The sequence below is a fragment of the Tachyglossus aculeatus genome, chromosome 19, assembly GCF_015852505.1.
Source record: "Tachyglossus aculeatus isolate mTacAcu1 chromosome 19, mTacAcu1.pri, whole genome shotgun sequence".
Taxonomy (NCBI): domain Eukaryota; kingdom Metazoa; phylum Chordata; class Mammalia; order Monotremata; family Tachyglossidae; genus Tachyglossus; species Tachyglossus aculeatus.
In genome coordinates, this window is record NC_052084.1 from 1,458,669 (window position 1) to 1,476,396 (window position 17,728).

Here is a 17,728-nt window from a genome sequence, read left to right on the forward strand (position 1 = left end):
AGTGGCAGACTGAGCTCTCCATGTCTTCAGAGTCTTCCCAGAATCACATGCTCGGCACATAGTAACCGCTTAATACATGCCATTCTTATTACTATAAATACCATTGATTAATTGATTGATTTGGGGCAACTACTGCTCTGAAAAAGGGAAAGTCCCCATGCTTAGATAACTAGCATATGCATATCCAGAAAACTGGGTTACCCAATTTTTGGTTGTGATGACCATTTAGAGGGGGGTGCTATCTATATTCAAATCACTATGAATATATGTTTGTACATATTTATTACTCATTTATTTATTTTACTTGTACATATTTATTCTATTTTATTTTGGTAATATGTTTTGTTTTGTTGTCTGTCTCCCCCTTCTAGACTGTGAGCCCGCTGTTGGGCAGGGACCGTCTCTATATGTTGCCAACTTGTACTTCCCAAGCGCTTAGTACAGTGCTCTGCACACCGTAAGCACTCAATAAATACAATTGATTGATTGATTGATTGATTTTGGGCAACTACTGCTCTGAAAAAAGGAAAGTCCCCATGCTTAGATAACTAGCATATGCACATCCAGAAAACTGGGTTACCAAATTTTTGGTTGTGATAACCATTTAGAGGGGTGTGCTATCCATATTCAAATCACTATGTATATATGTTTGTACATATTTATTACTCATTTATTTATTTTACTTGTACATATTTATTCTATTTATTTTATTTTGGTAATATGTTTTGTTTTGTTGTCTTTCTCCCCCTTCTAGACTGTGAGCCCGCTGTTGGACAGGGACCGTCTCTATATGTTGCCAACTTGGACTTCCCAAGCGCTTAGTACAGTGCTCTGCACACAGTAAGAGCTCAATAAATACAATTGATTGACTGATTGATTGATTGATTTTGGGCAACTACTGCTCTGAAAAAAGGAAAGTCCCCATGCTCAGATACCTAGCATATGCATATCCAGAACACTGGGTTACCAAATTTTTGGTTGTGATAACCATTTAGAGGGGAGTGCTATCTATATTCAAATCACTATGTATATATGTTTGTACATATTTATTACTCATTTATTTATTTTACTTGCACATATTTATTGTATTTATTTTATTTTGTTAATATGTTTTGTTTTGTTGTCTGTCTCTCCCTTCTAGACGGTGAGCCCGCTCTTGGGTAGGGACCGGCTCTAGATGTTGCCAACTTGGACTTCCCAAGTGCTTAGTACAGTGCTCCGCACACAGTAAGCGCTCAATAAATATGAATGAATGAATGAATGAATGAATGCAGGAAACCCAGAGGGCTGCGTCCAGGGCTTCTGCTACGGCCACTCAGCCAGCTGCAGCAGCTCCAGGGATTACAATGTCCATAACATCACCTCAGCCTCTCATCGTGGTCACACATCTGTCTTATCAATCAGTCCTATTGATTGATTCTATCAATTCTATCAATTCTATTTATTCTGACAATTTTGACACCTGTCTACATGTTTTGTTTTGTTGTCTGTCTCCCCCTTCTAGACTGTTAGCCCGTTGTTGGGTAGGGACCATCTCTATATGTTGCCAACTTGGACTTCCCAAGCGCTTAGTACAGTGCTCCGCACACAGTAAGCGCTCAATAAATACGATTGAATGAATGAATGAATCAAGGTAAAAAGTACCCATTTCTTCTCTTTTCCCTTTGACTCTGTGCTCATAGATCCATCAATCATCATCATCATCAATCATATTTACTGAGCGCTTACTATGTGCAGAGCACTGTACTAAGCGCTTGGGAAGTACAAATTGGCAACATATAGAGACAGTCCCTACCCAACAGTGGGCCCCCAGTCTAAAAGGGGGAGACAGAGAACAAAACCAAACATACTAATAAAATAAAATATAATGCATACCTGCCATTTATATTAATGTCTACTGCCCTCTCTAGACTGTAAACTCTTGTACATATTTACTATTCTATTTATTTTGTTAATGATGTACATTTAGCTTTAATTCTATTTGTTCTGACGACTTGACACCTGTCCACATGTTTTGTTTTGTTGTCTCTCTCCCCCTTCTAGACTGTGAGCCCGTTGTTGGGGAGGGACCGTCTCTAGATGTTGCCGACTTGTACTTCCCAAGCGCTTAGTACAGCGCCCTGCACACAGTAAGCGCTCAATACGATTGAATGAATGAATGAACGGGCTCACAGTCTATTCATGAATGAATGAATGGGCTCACAGTCTATTCACTCAATCGTATTTCTTGAGCGCTTCCTATGTGCAGAGCACTTAAAACGGTGGAGGGAAACTGGGTATTGGTAAGGGGAAGACGGAAGGAAGTTCTGTGCAATTTTTTAAGTGTTGAAGAAAGGGACGTAATGGCCAAACAACGAGATAGATGGTGAGAAAGCAAATCCACAGGCCACAGTAGTAAAGCCACATTTTCAGGGCAGTACTCCTACAGAACGACCACGTACTGGGCTTTACTGGAATGGTTCTAATTGGGCGGCCATGTGCATCATCAATCATCAATCGTATTTACTGAGCGCTTACTGTGTGCAGAGCACTGTACTAAGCGCTTGGAAAGTACAAATTGGCAACATATAGAGACAGTCCCTACCCAACAGTGGGCTCACAGTCTAAAAGTGCACTTTACATCAGTTCGATGACTACAATCCCTTTAAGGAGAAGCCCTGATATTGATACCAGGTCCAGCGGCAGCCATCAGCATGGGCGAGCTCCTTTTATTAAAGTCGATCCATTTAATGGCCTGCATTCCCTCAGAAATATCGCTGTCGCTACCAGGCAAACGGTTTTCCCCAGCTTTGCCGACCACGGTTCACGGCGACACTGCGAAACTGCCCCCTTCGGTGTCGGACAAGTGACTTTGCCCCTTTCACCGAAGAACGAGAGGGCGAGGCAGTGGAAATCAATCAATCAATCAATCATATTGATTGAGCGCTTACTGTGTGCAGAGCACTGTCCTAAGCGCTTGGGAAGTACAAGTTGGCAACATATAGAGACAGCCCCTACCCAACAGTGGGCTCACAGTCTAAAAGAGAGAAGCAGAGAAGCAGCGTGGCTCAGTGGAAAGAGCCTGGGCTTTGGAGTCAGAGGTCATGGGTTCAAATCCCAGCTCCGCCACTTGTCAGCTGTGTGACTTTGGGCAAGTCACTTCACTTCTCTGGGCCTCAGTTCCCTCATCTGTAAAATGGGGATTAATACTGTGAGCCCCATGTGGGACAACCTGATAACCTTGTATCCCCCCCAGCGCTTAGAACAGTGCTTTGCACATAGTAAGCGCTTAATAAATGCCATTATTATTATTATTATTATTAAAAGAGTCTGCTTGGGGGTACCGCGGCTCAGTGGAAAGAGCCCGGGCTTTGGAGTCAGAGGTCGTGGGTTCAAACCCACCATCAGCTGTGTGACTTTGGGCAAGTCACTTCGCTTCTCTGGGCCTCAGCGACCTCATCTGGAAAATGGGGATGAAGACTGGGAGCCCCCCGTGGGGCGACCTGATCACCTTGGAACCTCCCCAGCGCTTAGAATGGTGCTTTGCACATAGTAAGCGCTTAATAAATGCCATCATTATTATTATTATTACATACGCCTCTAAGGGAACACCGCGGATGGAGGAGAGGGGCAGAGACCGCTTCCTGGGTACGGAGGCACAGAGTGGGATGAGGGGAGAGAGGAGAGGAAAAAAAGTGGGTGCTTCAACTTTCTGGGTTTTGTAGCTTAGCTCAAGCGCTTAATACAGTGCTCTGCACACAGTAAGCGCTCAATAAATACGATTGAATGAATGTAGGGAGGAGTCGGGCTTAAAGCTGATGCTGGGAGATTTTCCCAGTGGGTCTTTCACCCGGGCAGGCAAGCCCTTGGGAAAATGGACAAAATCTGTGACCCAAACTTCCCATTTACCCCCGAACCACCACGTTCACTGTCAGGGGCTTAGATTCGGAGACCCCCTAGCAGAAGAGTAGCAGGACGGCCTAGCGGATAGAGCTCACAGGCCTGGGAGTCTGAAGAACCTGGGTTTCAGTCCCGGCTCCGCTACCTGTCTGCTGTGTGACCCTGGGCAAGTCACTTCACATCTCTGTGCCCCCGTTCTCTCACCTTTAAAACGGGGATTAAGACTGTGAGCCCCACGTGGGACAGGAATTGAGTCCACCCCGATTAGCCTGTACCTACCCCGGTGCTTAGAATCGTGCTGGACACATTGTAAGTGCTGAACAAATACCACCATTATTATTATTGTTATTATTATTATTATTATTATTATTATTATTATTATTATTATTATTATTGTTAAGAGTAAAGGAAGGCTCAGCTCAGAAAACAAACCGGAGAAATGCGAAAGCTACTTACAGTGGACACCCTCACTCCTTCCACCAAGGTTCTGAACATTTCCTTCTGAAATGGATTTGTCGCATCGGGTTGCTCGGGATGAATTTCTTCTTCGGATTTTCCAGCCCGGGCTGCTGAAGGTCTGCTCTGAGTTGCGGTCTCTGGTGTGCTCAGAATATCAATATAATCCGGGCTAAACTCTTTTCAGTGAAAAGATGAAGGACAGAAATAGACAAGCTGATTGACAGGCAACCTGGGCTAATGAATTTTAGCGCCGACCGGTAAGTACCGTTGTTCCAAACGAACTGAGACCCAACTACAACGTAAACATGCAGTTAAATTAGATCACGGTCTGTCCTAATTATCGATTTCTTTTTTAAACGGCATTAAGTGCCCAAGTTCATTCATTCATTCATTCAATCGTATTTATTGAGCGCTTACTGTGTGCAGAGCACTGTATCATCATCATCATCATCATCGTCAATCGTATTTATTGAGCGCTTAATGTGTGCAGAGCACTGTACTAAGCACTTGGGAAGTACAAGTTGGCAACATATAGAGACAGTCCCTACCCAACAGTGGGCTCACAGTCTATAAGGGGGGATACTAAGTGCTTAGGAAGTACAAGTCTGTGCTAAGCACTGGGGCAGATAAAAGACAGTCAGATCCAACCCAGTTTCTGTTCTCCATGGGACTCAAGATCTAAAAAATGATCTAATCCACCATTTAATGGATGAGGAAACTGAAGCAGAGGGAGAGGTCCCAGGCTGCTCCTGAGACCCACTTACACGCTCTTTCCTCCAGGCCACGCTGCCAGAGACCCGCTCATTTTACAGTCTAATGAAATTCTCAGAAATGAGCCTACACCGAAATGGAACTGATAAGCTCAAACCCTAGGCTCCTAAAAGAAACCAAAGATAGAGATCTAGGCTCTCCATGTACTTAATAAGTTCCCTCAACCACGCACCACCCGCTGTTAGGAGGCGTCACTTTTGCAAGCCTTCGATGATAACAAATTCAGAGATGTGAGGTGAGACTTCCGGGCTCGAGCAAATCACCAAAAACAACGTGAATCCGACCGGGTGATCGAGTCTCTCGAGGCTACGATTCACGGGACAGGCTGAATTCCAGAATTTGAAAAATATTCTCAGCTCTCATTTCCTCGAGTTCCTTACGCGCTGCGCTCCTACGTGCCTATCTGTCGGGAGGATTCGTGGGCATAAAAATGGGTTGGTCACTCCAGGCCTGTCCTTAGACTGTCAAGATGAGTAATTATCTGTTTCGGCCTCAGATCCTCCGCCGTGTTTCCCACTGATGCTGGGTGTGATGGCTATCATCATCATCAATCGTATTTATTGAGCGCTTACTATGTGCAGAGCACTGTACTAAGCGCTTGGGAAGTACAAATTGTCAACATATAGAGACAGTCCCTACCCAACAGTGGGCTCACAGTCTAAAAGGGATGGCTTTCAAAATGGCTATCGTTCTGCAACCGTCACCCATTCCTGCTTGCTTCCTCTGACAAACTGATGACTAAACGATGAGAATAATCGGAGCCTCCATTAAACCAAGTCCCCTCGAACTGCCCTAAAAATGACACCCACCGCCTCGGCAGAGTATTTTGCCGCCGTCCTCCAGGCCAGACCAACTATTTGCCCAGAGTGTCTCAGCGAAGACCGAGGTTCAGACTTTAAAATGGCTTTGGGTTTGAATGCAGATCTGTCCTCGAACTCCGCTGCTCCTAACGTAGTCCCGGATGATGAAACGGTGAACTCACACTCGGGGGTCCTACCTTGGTAAATAAGCCTGTTAATTGCGAGAATCACCAGCCTCTGTAGCCTCTGGGCGAGTTCCGTTTCGGTGGCCCGGATAGGGTTCTCTTGACTCATTTTCCGCTGCATCATCAGGTTGAGCTCATCGCTGGCCACCGAGCGCATTTTCATCAGCAGGGACTCGGACTGAACGAGAGCAAACCTCCGAGGACCTGAAAGCAGATAAAAGAAAGCATAAAACGTGAATTCTGGCGCCACATTGGCCGCTTCTATTCCGTTACGGGGGGGAAGAGAATTTTACTGCAACTTTTCAGACTTACCGGGACAGGAAAAAAAATAAAACCCAACACCTGATTACATTATCATTTATTTAACATTAACGCGAGTGCTATTTCCTCTCTTCTTGGGGAAGAGCAACAGTGTTTTGAAGTGAAAATTCAAGAATGAAAAATAGTGAGGCCTGCCCAGGGTTATTCTCGGAATCTGATTCTTTCAACACTAAAGTTGGCCGATTTTTGTCAATATCTGGAAGGCCTGGAAAGCGTCACATATCATTACTGCTTCACTTCCCATGCGCTCACCATTATCACCACAACGTGCTCCACGCCTACCGTTATTGTTTGAACCCTTATAGTGCAAGCACAAGGAATTACTCATTAGAAGACGTGCCGTTAGTGACAAAGCCAGAGACCGGTCCCCGAAAAAGTGAGGCGATCAGAAAGGTGACGGGAGGCTGGGTGGGTTCCGAGCCTGGGGCCCGTGGAATTCGATCCTTCGAGAGCATTTCCCGGGAAATGCTCCTTCGGATTCAACGGGTCTACGGGAGCCCCCGGCCCCAGGTACTGCACCTGATCCGGGAGGGTGAGCAAATGAAGCGGCTCCGACGGGGGACGGAGGGGGTGAGTCCTGATTTAACACGCTGAAGGAAAGGGGCGTCACGAATTGTCCGGAGGAAGAGAAATGGCATCTTGGTAGGCGAGGAATAATGGAACCTTTCATGGCAATTGAACCTTCATTTTAAATCATTATTTAAAAAAAAACAACAGATATCACTTTTCTTCACCTGTCTCTATAAAGATTATTCATTCAATCATATTTACTGAGCGCTTATGGTGTGCAAAGCACTGTACTAAGCACTTGGGAGAGAACAACAATAAACGGATACATTCCCTGCCCACGTCTAGCTCACGATCTAGAGGGGGAGACGGACATTATTAATAGGCGTGAATTAATTAATATTAATATGCGTAAATAAACAGAATAAATTACAGATATATAAAGGTGTACTGTGGGGATGGGAAGGAGGATGAAAGAAAGGAGCGAGTCAGGGCGATGCAGGAGGGAGCGGGAAAAGGAGAGGACGGCTTTGTCAGGGAAGGTTTCTTGGGGGACATGGGCCTTCAATCAATCAATCAATCGTATTTATTGAGCGCTTACTGTGTGCAGAGCACTGTAATTTATGCATATTAAGTAAGGTTTTGCAGGGGGGAGAGCAATTATTTGTTTTATTTGAGAAGGAAGGGCGTTTCAGGCCAGAGGCAGGATGTGGGCAAGAGATTGCTGGCGAGATGGAAGTACCGTGAGAAGGTTAGTATTAGAGGAACGAAGTGTGGGCTGGGTTGCAGTAATAATAATGATAATAATGGTATTTGTTAATAATAATAATGGCATTCGTTAAGCACTTACTACATGCAAAGACTGTTCTAAGAGCTGGGGAGGATACAAGGTGATCAGGTTGTCCCATGGGGGCCTCACAGTCTTCAGCCCCATTTTCCAGGTGAGGGAACTGAGGCCCAGAGAAGTGAAGTGACTCGCCCAAAGTCACACAGCTGACAATTGGCCGAGCCGGGATTTGAACCCACGATCTCTGACTCCCAAGCCCGGGTTCTTTCCATTGAGCCACGTGTTAAGCGCTTACTATGTGCAAAGCACTGTTCAAAGTGATGGAAGAAGAAGAATAGAAGAGTTGCGAGGTGAGGTAGGATGGGGGGAAGCTGATTGAGTGCTTTAAATAATAATAATAATAATAATGGTATTTGTTAAGTGCTTACTATGCGCCAAGTAATAATAATAATATTTTAGACTGTGAGCCCACTGTTGGGTAGGGACCGTCTCTATATGTTGCCGATTTGTACTTCTCAAGCACTTAGTATAGTGCTCTGCACACAGTAAGCGCTCAATAAACACGACTGAATGAATGAATGAATGAAGTAAACTGTTCTCCCTTGCCCTTAAACTGAGCCCTACGGGGAACAGGCCTGTGTCTAATCTACTTATACATAGTACATACTTATATATATATAGTACATAGTACATAGAGAAGCAGTGAGCTCAGTGGAAAGAGCCCGGGCTTTGGAGTCAGAGGTCGTGGGTTCAAATCCCGGCTCTGCCAACTGTCAGCTGTGTGACTTTGGGCAAGTCACTTCACTTCTCTGGGCCTCTGTTCCCTCATCTCTAAAACGGGGATGAAGACTGCGAGCCCCCCATGGGACAACCTGATCACCTTGTAACCTCCCCAATGCTTAATAAATACCATTATTATTATTATTACATAATTAGTGCATATACTTAGTATGTAGCAAATGCTTTGTCTGTTATTGTGTGGTCTCCCAAGCGCTTAGTACAATACTCAGCACACAATACGCGCTCAAAAAGCACAACTGACTGACTACCACAATTATTATTATAACTATTCTAATAATAATTGGGGACCTTTCTAGAAACAAGGCCGCTCATTTTGGGCGAACTACCCACGCCACGACGACAGACCTCGGAAATCGCGGCCGTGGCCGAAAACCGAAAAGTCTTTGCGTGCGCGGTTTCAGAAGGACCGCTCGTCTTGCGTCGTTCCCCGCAGTCACGCGTGGAACGTGGCCGCTGTGAATTCTGCCATCCTTGATCACAAACTACGGCCGTAAGCTTGGATTTTAAATGCACGGTGGGAGTGCTTTATGGCCTGGGCACGCAGGGAGGGTTAAATAATTCATCGCGAAGCATTGGAAGACGAATCAAAGTGCTTTCAAATGTCCGCGGCGTCCCAGCCTCGACCGCTGAGGTCGACCCCAGGACGCCTGAGATTGCATGTGTTATTTCGCCCTTTAACTCAAGTTCGCCGCGGGAATAGTTGTGGATATTTATACATATTTATTACTCTATTAGTGAGGTGTATATAGCTATAATTCCATTTATTTTGATGGTATCGACACCTGTCTACTTGTTTTGTTTTGCTGTCTGTCTCCCCCTTCTAGACTGTGCGCCCACTGTTGGGTAGGGACCGTCTCTATATGTTGCCGAACTGTACTTTCCAAGCGCTTAGTACAGTGCTCTGCACACAGTAAGCGCTCAATAAATACGACTGACTGACTGAATGAATGAATATTTTACAACCCAAACTGCCGGCTCACAAGGCTGGTCCTTGATTGATTGATTGATTGATTGATTGATTGGTCCTGGGGGGCACTTGACCCCCTGACTTTTCTGGATAATATTGGTTCTCTGAGCAGACTGACCCTGGTTTCCGAAATGTAAACGGCTGAGAGGGAGCTCAGTCTGTCGGTCGTATTTACTGAGCGTTCCCTATTCACTCAATCGTATTTATTGAGCGCTTACTGTGTGCAGAGCACTGGACTAAGCGCTTGGGAAGTCCAAGCTGGCAACATCTAGAGACGGTCCCTACCCAACAGCGGGCTCACAGTCTAGAAGGGGGAGACAGAGAACAAAACAAAACATATTCACAAAATAAAAAAAGTAGAATAAATATGTACAAGAGTAATAAATACGTACAAACATATATACAGTGCCGAACACTATGCCGAACAGTGCCTATGTGCCGAACGCTGTACTAATCGCGGGAGGGTACAATACAATAAACAGAAGCATTCCCGGCCCACAATCAGCTTGCGGGTTGGAGGATGAGCTAACAGTCATATATATATGTATATAGCTATAATTCTATTTATTTTGACAGTATTGACACCGGTCTACTTGTTTTCTTTTGCTGTCTGTCAGCAAAGTCAGGGAAAGGCAGGGGTCTTTACACTTTTATAACTACAAGCTGACGGTCTCTTCAAGGCCCCAAGCCTTCGTTTAGGAAAACCTTGGACACTTCGGGCATCCCAAGATACAGAGAAAAGAGCGAGGACCTGGAGGAAGCAAGGAGCAGGAACAGGGAAGCTACTCCGGCTTCGGGATCAATGCCTTTTATTCGCATTCATACCTCATCTGTAAAATGGGGATGAAGACTGTGAGCCCCCCGTGGGCCAACCTGATCACCTTGTAACCTCCCCAGCGCTTAGAACAGTGCTTTGCACATAGTTAGCGCTCAATAAATGCCATTATTATTATTATTATATTAATGTCTGCCTCCCCTTTCACACTGTAAGCTCGCTGTGGGGAGGGAATGTGTCTGCTAATTCCTCTCCACCTCCTCCCTGTCCCCATCTCCCCCGCCTTACTTCCTTCCCCTCCCCACAGCACCTATATATGTTTGTACATATTTATTACTCTATTTATTTATTTATTTTACTTGTACATATTTATTCTTTTCATTTTATTTTGTTAATATGTTGTGTTTTGTTGTCTGTCTCCCCCTTCTAGACTGTGAGCCCGCTGTTGGGTAGGGACCGGCTCTAGATGTTGCCCACTTGGACTTCCCAAGCGCTTAGTACAGTGCTCTGCACACAGTAAGCGCTTAATAAATACAATTGAATGAATGAATGAATGAATTCCTTTCCCCCTCCCCACCCTCCCCATCCCCCCGGCCTTACCTCCTTCCCCGCCCCACAGCACCTAGATATATGTTTGTACGGATTTATTACTCTATTTATTTTACTTGTACATATTTATTCTATTTATTCTCTTTTGTTAATATGTTTTGTTTTGTTGTCTGTCTCCCCCTTCTAGACTGTGAGCCCGCTGTTGGGTAGGGACCGTCTCTAGATGTTGCCCACTTGGACTTCCTAAGCACTTAGTACAGTGCTCTGCACACAGCAAGCGCTCAATAAATACGGTTGAATGAATGAATGAATAATTCTGCTGTACTGTCCTCTCCCAAGCACTTAGTATAGTGTTCTGCACATAGTAGGAGCTCAAAGAAAAATACCACTGATTGATTGTTTTGTTCTCTGTCTCCTCCTTCTAGACTGTGAGCCCACTGTTGGGTAGGGGCTGTCTCTATATGTTGCCACCTTGTACTTCCCAAGCGCTTCGTATAGTGTTCTGCACATAGTAAGCGCTCAATATGATTGATTGATTGATAGGTAACAAACACAAATATTAAAAAAATTCCTTTTCACTACCTGCTCTTTTTTTTTTCCTTAATTAATCACGGGGCACTGGGGCTTCATGACTCACCTGCGATGCTTTTCCGCTTTTGAAATATAGCATGATGGGGAGTGGAAGGGAACTGGAATGAATTGGTCAAGTTCTGGGTGTCCTGAGTTGAAGTGGTCCTGATAAAATTGATAGCCGCCTGGAGGACTCGAAACTGAAGAGCAACAGCCATGTCTGAAAACAACGAATCCATCGGTCAATCAAAGGTTTCTACCGCGTGCTTACCGTCTGCGGAACATTGTACTGAGCGCTCGGGAGAGGACAATTCAACAAAGCTGGTCGAAGCGGCACTAAAAACTCCACCCGCTCTGCAGAGCGCTGATTTTAAGGCTGGGAATTCGCCAATCCCCCAAGTTACATTAGAAGCACACCCCCGAGAGACGTTAAGGAATTACGATCTTTCATCGTCATTTAATCCCCTGCCGCTGGAATAAAATCGTTTTAGGAAAAGGGGCTTTAATCTTTAGCTTAAGGTGTGAGCAGTGACTGACGCCAATTTTTATTCTCTAGACTACGTGACGTCACGTAAAATAAAAGCGCACAGAGGTGCCGATCGTCGGACGGCGGGACCCGAGAGCCAAATTACTGGGGGAGCAAAAAGGCTCATTATTTTCTTGATCAAGAGGCCGGAATCCGAAATCTCTTTAGGCGCTGACACGAGAATCGGCTTGGGGGTTTGGCCGACAACAGAGGTTTCTCCAGGGCCCGGGAAAACTCGAATTAGTACCCTCGGTGCAAAGCCCCCCACGAAGAAAGGGAAAAGCACAGAATTCTCCAAGGCCGTTTGCGATTACTATGGAGCTGAGAGAAAACCAAAAACTCTTACTTTGTGTCTTTTGGTTTTTACTGCTTTGAAGATATCCAAGGAGTATAATAAGGTCCTCAATTACCCGAAAATACTGTGGACCTGAGGAGCTGCACGCGTGAATGGTGACGGCGACGAGGAGCTGCTGGATGTCGCAGGCGAGTAACTTGTGGTCGTTCGGAGAAATGCTACGAACAAGCAATCAACCAATCAATCAATAGCGTTTATCGAGCACTTACTGTGTGCGGAGCACTGTGCTAAGCGCTTGGGAAGTCCAAGATGACAACATATAGAGATGGTCCCTACCCAACAGTGGACTCACAGTCTAGAACAGAAGCAGCGGATGTTGGAGAAGCAGCGTGGCTCAGTGGAAAGAGCCCGGGCTTGGGAGCCAGAGGTCATGGGTTCTAATCTCGGCTCCGCCACACATCTGCTGAGTGACCTTGGGCAAGTCACTTCTCTGAGCCTCAGTGACCTCATCTGGAAAATGGGATGAAGACCGTGAGCCCCCCCGTGGGACAACCTGATCACCTTGTCCCCCCCTCAGTGCTTAGAACAGTGCTTTGCACATAGTAAGCACTTAACAAATGCCATCGTTATTATTATTTATTAGTGGGGAGAGAAATAACACTCAGGGGAGGGAAAGCGAGTCGTCGCACTAGGGTCCGGACCGTGGAAAATGATCCTCGCCCCGACGGTCCTGGCGGCAGCGTGCTCGGTTCCGAGGAGGCCGGAAGGGCGTTCGTTCCGGATGCCAAGGGAGCCCGGGGCCCTTGCTGGGTGGGGCTGGACCAAAGTCGGCTCTCTTCCATCAATCAATCGTACTTATTGAGCGCTTACTGTGTGCAGAGCACTGTACTAAGCGCTTGGGAAGTCCAAGTTGGCAACATATAGAGACGGTCCCTACCCAACAGTGGGCTACTCTATTTATTTATTTAACTTGGACATATCTATTCTATTTATTTTATTTTGTTAGTATGTTTGGTTTTGTTCTCTGTCTCCCCCTTTTAGACTGTGAGCCCACTGTTGGGTAGGGACTGTCTCTATATGTTGCCAATTTGTACTTCCCAAGTGCTTAGTGCAGTGCTCTGCACATAGTAAGCGCTCAATAAATATGATTGATGATGATGATGATAAAAGACTCTCTTGGGCAGACGCTGCCCGGGTTGCTACTTACCGGTGCCATTCTGGCCCGGAGCCATTTCACTGATTTTCCGATCGCCCTCCTGGGTTAGAAGAACGTCTGAAGACCTTCCCCCGTTCCAGCCCCCCGGCACGTACGCACATATCCGCCATTTATTTATTTCTATTAATATCTGTCTCCCCGCCTCTCGACTGGAGGCTCGTGGTGGGCAGGGAATGTGTCTGTTTATTGCTTACTAAGGGGCTCTGTACATCGGAAGCACTCAGTAAATACGACCGACGGAACGAATGAACGTGAGTCGAAAAGGGTTCAAACCTGTTACGAGGATCATCATCATCAATCGTATTTATTGAGCGCTTACTGTGTGCAGAGCACTGGACTAAGCGCTTGGGAAGTACAAATTGGCAACATCTAGAGACAGTCCCTACCCAACAGTGGGCTCACAGTCTAAAAGGGGGAGACAGAGAACAAAACCAAACATACTAACAAAATAAAATAGAATAGATATGTACAAGTAAAATAAATAAATAAGTAGAGTAATAAATCTGTACAAACATATATACATATATACAGGTGCTGTGGGGAAGGGAAGGAGGTAAGATGGGGGATCGTGGCATCCCGCTCTGGGCTGACACCGGGATCGGGTTTTGGGGCTGTTTATAGCCCATGAAAGAATACGCCAGGGTGGGCATCCTGCCACGCGTCAGGGGGTGAAGGAGCCCCCAAATTGGGTCTGCTACCTGGCTCCACTCCGTCGGTCGGCCAGTCGTATTTACTGAGCGCGTACCGTGTGCAGAGCACTGTACTAAGTGCTTGGGAGAGTACAATATAACAGACACATTCTCTTCCCACAGCAAACTAACAGTTTAGTGGGGGAGAAATGCATTGATCAATCAATCAATCAATCGTATTTATTGAGCGCTTACTGTGTGCAGAGCACTGTACTAAGCTAAACAAATTATGGATACTTATACAATAATAATAATAATGGCATTTATTAAGCGCTTACTACGTGCAAAGCACTGTTCTAAGCGCTGGAGAGGTTACAGGGTGATCAGGTTTCCCCACGGGGGGGGCTCACAGTCTTCATCCCCATTTTGCAGATGAGGTCACTGAGGCCCACAGAAGTGAAGTGACTTGCCCAAAGTTACACAGCTAGTTGGCGGAGCCGGGATTTGAACCCAGGACCTCTGACTCCAAAGCCCGGGCTCTTTCCCATTGAGCCGCGCTGCTTCTCTGTGCTGTGCTGGGGGCCTGGGAAGGGGGGGATGGATAAAGAAAGCCAGGCACCTCCCCAGCGCTTAGAACAGTGCTTTGCACATAGTAAGCGCTTAATAAAATGCCATTATTATTATTATCAATCCCCATTTTACAGATGAGGGAACTGAGGCCCAGGGAAGTTAAGTGACTTGCCCAAAGTCACAGAGCTGACCTCTGACTCCAAAGCCCGGGCTCTTTCCACTGAGCCACGCTGCTTCTCGATCGCTTAGAACCGTGCTCTGCGCATATTAGGTGCTCAATAAATACCACCAATTAACTGATTTTTCCCTAGATCAATCAATCAATCATATTTATTGAGCACTTACTGTGTACAGAGCACTGTACTAAGCACTTGGGACGTACAAGTCAGCAACATATAGAGACAGTCCCTACCCACCAGTGGGCTCACAGTCTAAAAGGGGGAGACAGAGAACAAAACCAAACATACTAACAAAATAAAATAAATAGAATAGATATGTACAAGTAAAATAAATAAATAGAGTAATAAATATGTACAAACATATATACATATATAATCCCGGCTATACCCCTTTTCTTCTGTGCCTCAGTTACCTCATCTGCAAAATGGGGATCAAAACTGTGAGCCCCACGTGGGACAAGCCGATTACCTTGCCTCTATCCCAGCACTTAGAACAGTACTTGGCAAATAATAATAATAATGATAATAATGATAATAATAATAATAATAATAGTATTTGTCTAGATGAAAACGACGCACGATCAGGAGTGAGCCCAAAGGCAGAGGGAGCTACCGGAGCTCCCAAAGCTTCAGAGAAGCAGTGTGGCTCAGTGGAAAAGAGCCCGGGCTTTGGAGTCAGAGGTCATGGGTTCAAATCCCGGCCCCGCCCATTGTCAGCTGTGTGACTTTGGGCAAGTCACTTCACTTCTCTGGGCCTCAGTTACCTCGTCTGGAAAATGGGGGTGAAGACTGTGAGCCCCACGGGGGACAACCCGATCACCTTGTATCCTCCCCAGCGCTTAGAACAGTGCTTTGCACATAGTAAGGGCTTAACAAATACCAAAATTATTAGGAAACCGGAGGAAACGTTAATTTCCCAATCAAGGCCGCCCGGGATAGTTGCTTCCCCTTTCCGAGTTCTATTTTCCCTCCTCCTCCTCCCCGCTCCCGGACCACGACACCTGACGAAGAAGAAGTGGAGCAGCATGGCCTGGTGAAAAGAGCGTGAGCCTGGGAATCAGAGGACCTTTGTCCTAATCCCAGCTCTGCCAATTTCTTGCTGTGTGACCTTGAGCAAGTCACAACTTCCCTGGGCCTCACTTTCCTCAGCTGCTAAATGGGGATTCAACCCTTGACTTGCTCCCTTTAATAATAATAATAATGATGATGGCATTTGTTAAGCACTTACTATGTGCAAAGCACTGTTCTCAGCGCTGGGGAGGTTACAAGGTGATCAGGTTGTCCCATGTGGGGCTCACAGTCTTCATCCCCATTTTCCAGATGAGGTAACTGAGGCCCAGAGAAGTCAAGTGACTTGCCCAAAGTAGCAGAGCCGGGATTTGAACCCATGACCTCTGAGTCCAAAGCCCGGGCTCTTTCCACTGAGCCACGCTGCTTCTCTAGTCTGCTTCTTTATTTATCCCCGCTCCCAGCCCCACAGCACTTAGATACATAGTTGTAATTTTATTTATTTCTATTAATGTCTGTCTCCCCCTCTAGACTGGAAGCTCGCATGGCTCAGTGGAAAGAGCCCGGGCTTTGGAGTCAGAGGCCGTGGGTTCAAATCCCGGCCCCGCCACTTGTCAGCTGGGTGACTTTGGGCAAGCCACTTCACTTCTCTGGGCCTCAGTTCCCTCATCTGGAAAATGGGGATGAAGACTGTATTATAAGCTCACGTGGCTCAGTGGAAAGAGCCCGGGCTTTGGAGTCAGAGGCCGCGGGTTCAAATCCCAGCCCCACCACTTGTCAGCTGGGTGACTTTGGGAAAGCCACTTCACTTCTCTGGGCCTCAGTTCCCTCATCTGTAAAATGGGGATGAAGACTGTACTGCAAGCTTGCGTGGCTCAGTGGAGAGAGCCCGGGCTTTGGAGTCAGAGGCCGCGGGTTCAAATCCCGGCCCCGCCACTTGTCAGCTGTGTGACTTTGGGCAAGCCACTTCACTTCTCTGGGCCTCAGTTCCCTCATCTGGAAAATGGGGATGAAGACTGTGAGCCCCAAGCGGGACAACCTGATTACCTTGTATCTATCCCAGTGCTTAGAACAGCGCTTTGCACATAGTAAGCGCTCAACACCAATATTATTATTATTATTATTATTGTGGGCAAGGAATGCATCTGTTATATTTTGCACTCTCCCAAGAGCTTAGTACAGTGATCGACCGACGGACTTCCTGAAAGCCTCATGACAGTGCTAAGCGCTTAGTACAGTGCTCTGCACATAGTAAGCGCTCAATAAATAAGATTGATTGATTGATTGATACCAGCCGCACGGCGAAAGCGGCGCTTACTTGGTTTCGAGGCCGTTCAGAGTCGCTATGGTGTTGCAGAGCACGTAGAGGAGTCCGTTATCCAAAAGCAGGTCGGCCACTTTGGAACAGGAATTCAAGATTTGCAGGAGGAGAAAGAGGGAGTTGTGTAAGAGGATGCTGTCGTACAGCGAGGTCTCTAGGAGTCCCAGAACGGGGATGACGGACCACTTCCGGAACAGACCCACGTTCTTCACATCTTCCAGATCGATCCTACAAAATACCCGAAAACAGAAAGTCCCACAACGAGTATTAGGGCTAGGAAAAAATCGGCAGCATTAGTAATGCTGTAAGTCAAGAGTTCAGGGGTTCAAATCCCGGCTCCGCCAACTGTCAGCGGTGTGACTTTGGGCAAGTCGCTTCACTTCTCTGGGCCTCCGTGACCTCATCTGGAAAATGGGGATGAAGACTGTGAGCCCCACGTGGGACGACCTGATCACCTTGGAACCTCCCCAGCGCTTAGAACAGTGCTTTGCACATAGTAAGCGCTTAATAAATGCTATCATTTATTTATTTATTTACTATTTGTTTATTATTTATTTATTTATTTTGCTTGTACATATCTATTCTATTTATTTCTATTCTATTTAGAAGCAGT

At 46.1% G+C, this 17,728-nt stretch overlaps 1 protein-coding gene across 2 annotated transcripts in view; it reads right to left on the bottom strand.

Moving 5' to 3' along the window:
• Window positions 1–17,728, bottom strand: part of LYST (lysosomal trafficking regulator) — a 155,058-nt gene that overhangs the window by 65,534 nt on the left and 71,796 nt on the right. For both annotated transcript variants that reach the window (XM_038760742.1, XM_038760741.1), the window contains exons 26-30: window positions 17,113–17,343; window positions 12,244–12,410; window positions 11,439–11,591; window positions 6,107–6,298; window positions 4,336–4,514 (exon numbers count right to left, since the gene is read on the bottom strand). In XM_038760742.1, coding sequence (XP_038616670.1) covers window positions 4,336–4,514; window positions 6,107–6,298; window positions 11,439–11,591; window positions 12,244–12,410; window positions 17,113–17,343 — 922 coding nt within the window. The remainder of the gene's footprint in view (window positions 1–4,335; window positions 4,515–6,106; window positions 6,299–11,438; window positions 11,592–12,243; window positions 12,411–17,112; window positions 17,344–17,728) is intronic.